We start from the raw sequence: 10,859 nt of genomic DNA, 5'->3' as shown, positions 1-10,859 counted from the left end.
GCTTCTTTTTCTTATTTTAACACATTTGTCACATTCGCCCGTTAAACTCCTGTGAAAGCGTCGAGTAAAACATAAAACGCAGGAAGTTTTTAAACATTTATTATAAAAACTTTAGTCTTTAGTCGTATCTGTCTGCTTTTAAGATGAGTTTTCTCTCTTTCGGTCAGTGAAGTTCGTTTTTCTTTATTTTGGCATAGTTCCGAGCACTTCGATAATCGAATTTCTTCATTTTAACACGTTTATTTTGAAGGGTCTGACCGGAAGCTGCCCTAGGTTCGAACCGCCAGCTTCCGGCTTTTATGCGCCCCGGGATGACCGTTGCCATTGTGCGTTTGAGCGCTAGTCATGTCAGGCACGACGTCCCCGCCTCTCCCGGCAGAGGCTGCGGGCTCCGACGCTTGCTTTCTGCCAGGATACACGCAGTTTAAACCCGAGGACCACGGCTTGGAGCGCGGCTTCCGTCTCACAGCCTTCTCGGACCTGAAGGGATGAGGCTGCAAAGTCCCGCAGGAGGTTCTGCTCAAACTCCTGTCGGGACTGGAGGCGGACCAGGCCGATGGAACCGGGAAGGCCGGAGACGAAGCGTCGGACTTCGTCCAGCAGTTGCCCGGTCCTCGACTCGGTGAGAGTTCATACAAAGTTAGCTACGTTAGCATTAGCGTTGATTAAAATCCTCTCTCGAACCCTTTAGCGTCTCCTAGCTAGCCAGCTAAAATGCTAACATGCGTGAAGTCAGATGGCAGCTCCAGTGACAGCTAATGGCGAATTAACACGGTCCGAGTTTAATAACCCGTAACATCTGGATTTCACAGTCATTTAGAAGCGCTACTTTGACGTTTTGTATTCTAAAATTTATGGTTTCCACCAATGTTAAACAACTGCGAGAGTGTTGAGAGAATCACGGGGCACATAATCGGACTACAGGCATGATTCAGCAAAATCGAATCTTTTAATCGTTTAGGTTCAAAGATCAAACTCCTGATTACGCAGTGCTTTCGATGGAGAAGCCTTTAATCGGTTTAAGTTCTAGAAGAGCCGAATGTTGGAAAGGTAAAGGTATAAAAAGTACCAGAAGTTTGGAGTAAATTGAAAGTAGAAAGTGACTCTGAACCCCGCAGTCCCCTAATGTTCTGCACTGGAGCAGCCTTCATCTGTTGCCAGTTATTACTGTATTCTGTCCCAGTATAACCAGTCATTGACCCCCTCTGTCCCAGTATAACCAGTCATTTACCCCCTCTGTCCCAGTATAACCAGTCATTTATCCTCCCTGTCCCAGTATAACCAGTCATTTATCCTCCCTGTCCCAGTATAACCAGTCATTGACCCCCTCTGTCCCAGTATAACCAGTCATTTACCCCCTCTGTCCCAGTATAACCAGTCATTTATCCTCCCTGTCCCAGTATAACCAGTCATTGACCCCCTCTGTCCCAGTATAACCAGTCATTTATCCTCTCTGCCCCAGTATAACCAGTCATTGACCCCCTCTGTCCCAGTATAACCAGTCATTGGCCCTCCCTGTCCCAGTATAACCAGTTACTGATCCTCTCTGTCCCAGTATAACCAGTTTGTGCTGTTTCCAGGTGTGGGGATGGACTCCTGTGTGATCCCATTGAGACACGGAGGACTGTCATTGGTCCAGACTACAGACTTCTTCTACCCGCTGGTGGAGGACCCTTATATGATGGTGAGCGTGTGGATGTCTCCCCACTCCTCGTAGGGGGAAGTGAGCGTGTGTCTGCATCACGTGTACGTGGAGGAGCCTACATGTCCATCAAGGCTCCACCATTTTCTTCTCAAGGGTTGAAATGTGTAAATGTGACTGGAATCCTTGATGTGACAGGGCAGGATAGCGTGTGCTAACGTGCTCAGCGACCTCTACGCCATGGGCATCACGGAGTGTGACAACATGCTGATGCTGCTGAGCCTCAGCCAGAAGATGAATGAGAAGGTAGAAGCAGCACGACGCCTCGAGGCCACGAGCAAACATCTCCTCGTGTTTTCTAATTGTCTACATGTGCATCACAGGACCGCGAGCGCGTGATGCCGCTGATGATTCGGGGCTTTCGTGACGCTGCAGAGGAGGGAGGAACGTCTGTTACGGGAGGCCAGACGGTCATTAACCCCTGGATTATTATAGGGGGCGTGGCCTCAGTTGTCTGCCAGCCTAACGAGTTCATCATGTGAGTCAATAAAAGTTGCTCATTAAGAATTACAGAATGCACCACGCCCGCCGCGCCGCTAGGGGGCGATGTTTCCGCTGTTTGAGTCAAAAATCCATCCACTTTAGAACATCTGTTCCGATCTTTTCACGTTCAGGCTTGAAAGAGTCGATGAATATCACATGAATATTATTTTCCAGGCCAGACGGCGCCGTCCCAGGTGACGTCCTGGTTCTGACCAAGCCGCTGGGAACACAGGTGGCCGTGAATGCTCACCAGTGGCTCGATCAGGTCAGTCGCTGCTCGGTTTAAACACTCGTTAATGGGCTGGGTGCGGATCATCTTTAACAAGCTGACACTCATCACTTTAGGGAATTTATTTATTTATTTTGAAGATGTAAAATGTTCAACTTCAGCATTTTTAACTGAGAGGATGAAGATCAAACATGTTGTCATCGACTTTTTGTTTTATATCACAGCCTGAGCGTTGGAACAAGATCAAACTGGTCATCACCAAAGAGGAAGTTAAAGAGGCTTATCAGGAAGCCATGTTCTCCATGGCAACGCTGAATCGCACAGGTACGTCAGTCAGTTACAGGTGATAAAACTCAGGCTAATTGTCTAATAAATGTGCTCTGTGTGTGTGTGTGTGTGTGTGGTGTGTGTGTGTGTGTGTGTGTAGCGGCTGCTCTCATGCACAAGTACCAGGCCCACGCTGCCACGGATGTGACGGGTTTTGGGCTGCTCGGCCACGCCAACAACCTGGCCAAGCAGCAATGCAGCGAGGTGGCGTTCGTCATTCATAACCTGCCCATCATCGCCAAGATGGCTGCCGTCAGCAAAGCCTGCGGGAACTTGTTCAACCTGGTTCAGGGGACGTCATCCGAGACGTCGGGTAGGAGACCTGAGACGGATGAGAAATGTTTCCCAGATCTTGACTCATAAAGCAGGTTTGGGCCTCCGCTGACCCTCGTCCTCTCATGTCCTGCTCAGGTGGGCTGCTGGTGAGTCTGCCCAGAGAGCAGGCGGCCAAGTTCTGTGCAGAGATGAAGAGCCCCAACGCTGGAGGGCAGGGGCCCGCCGGTGGAGCCTGGATCATTGGAATCGTGGAGAAGGGCGACCGACGCGCTCGCATCATTGACAAACCCCGCATCATCGAGGTCCCACCCCGGGGGAGTCAAGTAGCCAATCAGGAGAACAGCCCTGCTCCCAGTCCCAACCTATCATAGTGTGTGTGAGTGTGTGAGTGCGTGTGTGTGTGTGTACGTTGTCCATTGTGTTGAGGCGTAATCGAATAATAATAATAAATGCCAAAAATGCTAGGGAAACTTTAATAATTAAGAGAAAACATTCCAAACGCTTACGTGTGACGGGACGGTCGTGGCTGCTGTTCCGTCGACACTTTCCGGGGAATAACGTCAACACCCCCCATTAACGAATGAAATTCAGCCCTGATTTCTGGCTCCGCCCCCTCCGGGCTCACAGGAAGGCTTGAGCAGCTTCCTGTCTACGGTCAGGGTGGTGTTCAGAAATACGTTCTTCTGTCAGGCGCCTGGATGTCCAGCATCAAGTCTCACTTGCTTCCTCTAATGATGTTCTGTCTGCAAACCCCAGCCGACGGGGTCGGGCGGAGCGGATGTGTGCCTTCGGATCATGGCGAGACGCGTGATGGTGGAGATCCACAGCTGACTCTTTGTAGATTTACTGCTGTTCACAATAAAATCAACTCATTAAGTCACAGTGTTGGAACTGCTTCTTTACATTACAGAGAAATTGTTAATGATTTTCTTCCCATTTGCAATTATTGCCTCAATATTTTAAATCGATTGACTATCTCGTTGCAAGTGCTCATCTATATATACAATAAATGGGCAGTATTGAACTGTATTAAATAGTGTGATTTTTAAGATGACATGTAGTGACACAGCTTTAAATTAAGCAGCCGAATTTTGAGCTGCCCGGGATGGATCCTGGCACCGTGAGGCTGCCGTGTAATACCACCGGTCACCGCCAGGTCGCAGTATAGACGAGCGCAATATGCAGAAGAAGAAATGCGGAAGTAGCCGATGTCAACAATACTGTCATGATGTTTGATTTTGCTGTTAAACGACATCGATTTTAGAGACACGACTAGTCCTTGAGGCATTTGCGTGTATTTCTGTGGTGCGTTCATCGTTTTGCTCTTGAATGCTTTTATCGTGTGTGGTTTTATGGAGTAAACTTACGTCTTACAAACCGCCGTCCATATCTGTCCCATACGTGTATTGTGGCAGCTCCGGCGGCTCCGGGACCGTGCGCGGACATCATGCCTTATCTGGGCAACGAGGAGGCCGTGAGGGAGCTGAGGAGAGCCCTGTCCAACCCTAATGTCCAGTCTGACCAGCTGAGATACAGAAACACTGTCCTCAAAGTCATCAGGTCTCTGTCTCACTCACGATTAACAGCTGACCCACTAACGCTTCACAAAGTAGCATATTTTTATTCCTCTTGATGGGAATGATCACGTTTCTCACCTGCCAGTGGCTTGTTAAGAGTCGACAGGGGTAAAAGAATGGTCCAGTTTCCCCAAATTGTAGTCAGAGACAAGTAAAAGTCCCACGTTAAATGAAAGACAGTCAGTGTATAACCTAAAGTTTTTCTAAAGCCATTGTTTCTTTTTAAATTGATGTTTTATTAAATATACTCAGAGTTGGAATATTTTACCAGGATTTCTTTTAAACTTGATCTTGTTACTATATAAGTTTGAGTAATTTAAATTGAAGAAGAGAACTGCACATTAATTCTCTCCCTGTCGCCCCACCAGAGCGATGTCACAGGGCGTTGATGTGTCGGGCCTCTTCTCCGAGATGGTTAAAGCCTGCGCCTCAGTGGATATTGTTCAGAAAAAACTGGTCTACGTCTTCCTTTGTTCCTACGCGACTTTAAATCCAGAGCTGTCCCTGCTGGTCATCAACACGCTGAGGAAGGACTGCCAGGATCCCAACCCTATGGTCCGCAGCCTGGCCCTGAGGAACATGAGCAACCTCAGGTGTGGTTGCTGCTCACCTCCATTACTGTCCAAACCTCCCAGGGCCTGTAGCTGGTGTGTGTGTGTGTTCCCAGGTTACCCAGTCTGGTGGAGTATGTGGAGAAGCCTCTGACAGCAGGTCTGAGAGACCGAGCGGCCTGTGTGAGACGGGTCGCTGTGCTCGGCTGGGCAAAGCTTCACAATCTGCAACCAAACTCTGAGATCGGTGGGATACAAACCCAACCTTTATCAGCCCCTTTATCACTTTCATTACACTCACATCTAGTTTTGTTTCATACAGCGAGTTTTGAGTCACCACAGTTGCAATGTAATTGTTCCAGATGCCGCAGTGGTGAACGAGCTGTACAGCCTGCTGAGGGACCCGGACCCTGTGGTGATGGTCAACTGCCTCCGAGCTCTGGAGGAGATCCTGAAGGAGGAGGGAGGGGTTGCTATTAACAAACCAATCGCACATCACCTCCTCAACAGGTTAATCTGGTGAACGATCCCGTGGGTGTGCAGCTCATGATGGCAGGGAAAGATGAGTTAATTCAGCCAAAAGTTCCAAACCTCTGGTGCATTTCCTTAATAGTTGTGATGTTGCTGATAAAAGATTTTACCTGATGAGGCAGGAACAGTCTCCAGCAGTCAGTGAAGGTTGAGCCTGTCAGTGAAGGTTGAGCCTGTCAGCCGACTGTCTGCCGACTGTCTGCCGACTGTCTGCCGACTGTCTGCCGACTGTCTGCCGACCACAGATGTGATGATTCCCTGTGATTTAAATCCACCACACCTTCTCTGCTGGGTCATCCCAGGCTGAAGGAGACGGATGTGTGGGGCCAGTGTGAGGTGCTGAGGATTCTCCAGCGTTACCGTCCCCAATCGGAGGACGAACTCTTTGACATCTTGTCCCTGCTGGACGCGTCGCTGGTCAGCCATCAGCCGACGGTCATGGCCGCCACCCTCAGCCTTTTCCTCCACCTCTGCTCAGGGCTGCCTCCCGTCTGTCTGGCAGCTCTGGAGAGGGCGCGGGGGCCGCTGCTGGCTGCCTGTGGGAGCGTGTCCAGGGAGCTGCGCTTCACCGCCCTCTGCCACATTCAGGTGAGCCACAAACCTCCTGCACATCCATTTAGACTCATGAAACATCCACGGGTTCATGCCGGTGTGTTACGGGCTGTGATCTTTCACCCATTCCTTCCTCCCTTTGAGCAGCTGCTGCTGCGCTCTCTGCCTGGCCTGATGGGGGCGCACTACAAACGCTTCTTCTGCGGCTACGCTGAGCCGGCCTACATGAAGCAGAGGAAGATGCAGGTGAGTCCGGACAGCGAGCACTTTCCTTTCAACTCATTTCTGACCTGAAATTTCCAGCTGAAAATGACAAGTTGAGGAAGATTTAAAACGATGTTTAATGTGTGTTTAAGAACATTTTCAGAAGTAAATTGATGAAAGCACGAGATGATTAATTTCTGCTCACGAAGGGGTGAAGTTACCAGTCAGGCTTGTTGATATAAGAATCTGGTGGGAGAACTTTTCCACGTCACATCAGCCAGGATGCAAAGGAAATGAAGAATAGAGGTGGAAATCTGCTTCACCTGGTTGTTACTGTGATGTGTTCAGGTGCTGGTGGAGCTGGTCAATGATGACAACGTTGGCTTGATCCTGGATGAGCTGAAAGGTTACTGCACCGACGTCAACACTGAGACGGCCCAGGCTGCAGTCTCAGCTATAGGTACACACACCTTTGTTCTTCTGTCTTTATGAGGACACCTCAACCCTCAAACACACCCTGGAGCTGGCAGGACCAGGCAAATGTCCTCACTTTGCTAGTGAAATGACTTTTCTGGACTAAAACCAGTCACGTCTGCGTTCAGTTGTCTTTTCCACATTTTGGTCACCAGCAGAACTAAATTTTCCACTAAAGGTCACTAAAACGTGACCTTTGTGCTGAACGTATCAGCCAATAAGGGACAGGATTATTTCTGCAGCCTGGACTTGGTTCTTGGTTTCTGATCTGTTCCAATTAAAGCGACACGTGTTGGTGCACGTTCTCCACAGCAGCCAGGAGCTTCAGTGCAGAAGCACCGGACCTCTGTTCTCTCCTCAGATGTTCTCCTCTCACCCAAAAGACGAGTGGAAGATGTTTGTTGAAACCTCATGAGGTCCAAACCTCATGTGGCCCTCGGCTTTATTCTTTTACCACAAGATTGATCTCATTTTGTCCTGAGTTCAGCTTTAAAGATCTGAAATCTTTCATCTCGGTGGTCTAAACTCCCGTTCAGGTCGTGTTGGGCGGAGCTACAGCGACCGCTGCCTGGAGATCCTCACTGGTCTGCTGGCTCTGAAGCAGGAACACATCACCTCTGGTAAAACCTTCACATACCTTCACGTGATCGGTGGAGAATGAGGCCTCAGCGCCTGGTGACCTTGACCCTTCCTGTGTTCCTGTCCCCAGCTGTGGTGCAGACCATGCGTGACCTGGTCTGGGTCTGTCCTCAGAACAGTCACACGGTGTGTTTGGCTCTGGAGGGCTGCGAGGAGACGCTGCAGGACAGCCAGGTCAGAGCCATCCTGACAGATTAGTCCTGAGGAGCACAACGTTGATTCAACGTTGAGTCATGAGTCTTTGTTATGGATTTAGACTCTTCGACTTCCTGTTACAGTCCGTGATGCTGCTGATGTTCTAGTGCCATTATTTACCCCATAAATAAAGGTTAAAGGTTCACAGTGCCAGAAAAATGGCTCCAACGAGGAGGTGATAACCCAGAGGTGAGGTTTGGTTAGAAGATATTGTTGAAGAACCTCTCCACCGTAAAGGACCATCCTTTCATCTATCCAGAGGTTCTTCCTGAGGAGCTTCAGCACTGGTGTGACCTGCAGGTCCCAGTAGGATTCATTATGTTGACAGCAGATGAATCTTGTCTTCTGACCAGTCGTCCTCCATAGATGACCTAAGATCACCTCAAACAAATCAGGGGGTCCAGAAGCTGCCAGAGCTGCTGATTAAATGGAACGTTATGAAGGAAAGCTCAGTTTCAGTCTGTCCTGGTGTGAGAAGAATTATTGTTATTGTTGTTATTAGTATTATCTTTAAATGCTATTGTATGTAGATTTTGAGTGTTGAGGAATGTTGACAGGAGAAGAAGAACATGAGAATGCAAAAGTACTGATGCTGCTTACAACCAAGCCCAGCATCCAGATGTATCCTGTTGGTCAAGATTAGAGAAGTTCGTTAAGATGGGTGGAGAGGTCAGAAGGCGATGAGATATGAGATCCTGTTAGAACACACATTCTGTTTGCTCCAATAAAAGAGGTGAGCGAGCAGCAGACGAGCAGAGTTGACAGAGGAAGCTTGAACTGCTGCTCAGCTCCCCCTAGCAAGGAACTCCTGTTTGCGTGGTTGATCTGAGTCTAGTGAACGAACAGCGCGGGTGATCAAAACTTCACCCTCACACTGCTGAACCTTCACTGTTTGCATTCTGTTTGACTTGGACCACAGTTTTTATTTCTAATTTGCAAACCAAAATATTCTCCTGATGCCTTTTTCAGGTAGAGAAGCAAAGCTCAGAGGAAACGCTGCTGTTTCATTCATTCATTCCCAGCTTTAGATCTGAGAGCAAAAGCTCTGAATTCCAGCTCGGTCCAGCAAAAACCTGCATCTGTTGTCATGGCAACCTGTTGTTTGTCGCTGAAACACCATGGAACTCTAACGAGTCGCAATGCCTCTTCCCTCCAGGGCAGACAGGCTTTACTGTGGCTGCTGGGCATGTACGGGGAGCAGGTGGCCGGCGCCCCCTACACCCTGGAGGTGTTCATCGATGGCGTGAGGAGCGAAGCGTCTGTGGGAGTCAAAATGGAGCTGCTGACATCGGCCTGCAGACTCTTCCTGTGTCGGCCTGCAGAGATGCAGGACATGCTCGGGAGGCTGCTGCACTACTGCATAGGTGTGTGTGTGTGTGTGTGTGTGTGGGGGGGGGGGGTCAGGGTCGCGGGCAGGAGCCTGGTGACCCACTCTGTTACGAACGTCCTCACACAGGCAGAAGCACAACGACGTGTGTGTCTTGTTTTCCAGAGGAGGAGACGGACATGTGTGTTCACGATCAGGCGCGCCTCTACTACCGCCTGTTGCATTGTGGGATAGAAGAGACAAGGAAGATCCTCCTGGGTCGGAGGTCAGACCCCTCGCTGGGGGTCCTGATCGGCCGCCCTGCTGAGCCCGTCAGCCAGTGGGCCCCTTATTTCAACACTCTGGAGCCTCTGAGGCAGGACGGCGCCGCTGAGGCGGAGCCAGCGAGCAGAGAAAGCCCTCGATGTGTCCCCTGTGAGGCCAAGAACAGCCGAGACCTCCCAGAGTCACTGTCCTCCCACATGGAGCCAGGTCAGTCAGGTGGACAGTGAACCTGGGGGGGTCTCTTGCTCTCTTTTATGGCCCTTTCTCATCCTCAGACTGGAGGAAGGAACCTCAGTGTTCCGGCGGCCCAGCTGCCGTCCAGCCTCCCGGGGTGGGGACCGGTCTCAGCCTGTCGTCATCCCCGACTCTCACCCCCGAAGAGTTTGAGCGCACGTGGCTGCGGCTGCAGCGTCTCCCTCCCGGTCAAAGTAAAGTCTTGAGTCTCTGTTGATGTTGGAGATGTTGGAGAAAGGATCACGTCAGGGTCTTTGCTGTTGCTAGATGCTGGGAGGAGAGAGGAGCAGCACCTTTGCCTGGAGGAGCTGATCCGGAGCGCCGTGGTGCCGCTCTGCTCGCCGCACAACCTGCAGGCAGCCCTGCAGCTGCTCAACATCCAGATGCTGGCCTTCACACCACCACACACACTCCCCTGGAGAGTGTACCTGTACACACACACGCAGCGAGCACACGCTGGCCACACGCTGGTCCTGGGGGAGCTGCTGTGGCCTGGAGAGACCCAGAAGGAGGGCGGGGCTGAGCCGGAGGAGGAGGTTCGGGTGACTCTGAGGCAGCAGCCGCCCGATGACGAAGCTCTGAAAGGCTTTTTCTCCATTCTGACCACCGTCCTGCAGACAGTGTCCTCACAGGGGGAGTAAAGCCCCGGAGTGTTTGACTGACGAAGGACTCCAGGAAGGAAGAGAAAGAGGAGACGCCAGATGTTGGTGATGCTGGGCGCTGCAAAAGAATGGAAACGTTTCAAATCCTGTTGTTGCAGATTAAAAAATGAATTTTCATCTGAACCGGAGCAGCTTCCGGTCCCACCTGTAGCACCAGTGCTGCTCTCACAGTTCTGAGCTCGCTGATCCGGGTTCTTCAGACCCAGAAGGTGAACTCCTCCCCCCACGCCGAGGCACCAGAACGTTAACGTGGCTCCACCACAAGGTGGCTTCCTCCGCGCGCTCCATCATCTGGGAGCCGCCACAGGTGTCAGAAGTGTGCCCCCTCCCTCAGGGGCAGCTCGAAGCGCGTGCTGACTAATACGAGGCTCCAGGTTTCTGTCAGCGTTTATCTATTACCATAACTGTGCGTGAGAGTGTGCGTGAGGAAGAGTGTGAGACGAAGAAGATTAAAACCGACTCGGCTAAAGTCGCTCTCGTGTCTCTCTCATTTGGACTTCCCGTCCGTATTGGGCTCGTGCCGGTGGGCGGAGCCACCAGCTGGATCCGTTTCACCTGAGCAGGTTCGGTTTTGGCTTCAGCAGCAGCTTCAGCCTGGGCTGGGAACCCTGACCCTTGTTCCACATGTAACA

At 50.8% G+C, this 10,859-nt stretch overlaps 2 protein-coding genes and 1 long non-coding RNA gene across 3 annotated transcripts; 2 read left to right on the top strand and 1 right to left on the bottom strand.

Moving 5' to 3' along the window:
- Positions 1–305: 305 nt before the first annotated feature.
- On the top strand, positions 306–3,899 carry sephs3 (selenophosphate synthetase 3). Its single transcript, XM_057039667.1, has 8 exons — positions 306–622; positions 1,581–1,684; positions 1,841–1,948; positions 2,026–2,180; positions 2,360–2,450; positions 2,639–2,738; positions 2,842–3,054; positions 3,153–3,899. The coding sequence occupies exons 1-8, from the start codon at positions 346–348 to the stop codon at positions 3,386–3,388; spliced, it is 1,284 nt and encodes a 427-aa protein (XP_056895647.1). The 5' UTR covers positions 306–345; the 3' UTR covers positions 3,389–3,899.
- LOC130529455 (uncharacterized) lies at positions 3,695–4,557 on the bottom strand. Its single transcript, XR_008951584.1, has 2 exons — positions 4,419–4,557; positions 3,695–4,317 (listed from the first exon to the last, which is right to left on the bottom strand). It is a non-coding gene; the product is annotated as an uncharacterized LOC130529455 (long non-coding RNA).
- On the top strand, positions 4,442–10,699 carry ap4b1 (adaptor related protein complex 4 subunit beta 1). The gene is made up of 13 exons (XM_057039658.1): positions 4,442–4,577; positions 4,963–5,187; positions 5,262–5,392; positions 5,508–5,655; positions 5,979–6,264; positions 6,376–6,474; positions 6,781–6,892; positions 7,443–7,526; positions 7,616–7,719; positions 8,897–9,104; positions 9,233–9,538; positions 9,607–9,759; positions 9,833–10,699. The coding sequence occupies exons 1-13, from the start codon at positions 4,465–4,467 to the stop codon at positions 10,204–10,206; spliced, it is 2,343 nt and encodes a 780-aa protein (XP_056895638.1). The 5' UTR covers positions 4,442–4,464; the 3' UTR covers positions 10,207–10,699.
- Positions 10,700–10,859: the final 160 nt, after the last annotated feature.

Source organism: Takifugu flavidus, chromosome 8 (genome assembly GCF_003711565.1).
Source record: "Takifugu flavidus isolate HTHZ2018 chromosome 8, ASM371156v2, whole genome shotgun sequence".
Lineage (NCBI taxonomy): Eukaryota > Metazoa > Chordata > Actinopteri > Tetraodontiformes > Tetraodontidae > Takifugu > Takifugu flavidus.
Note: the sequence above shows the minus strand (reverse complement) of the source record. Positions and strands in the feature narration are given on the sequence as shown.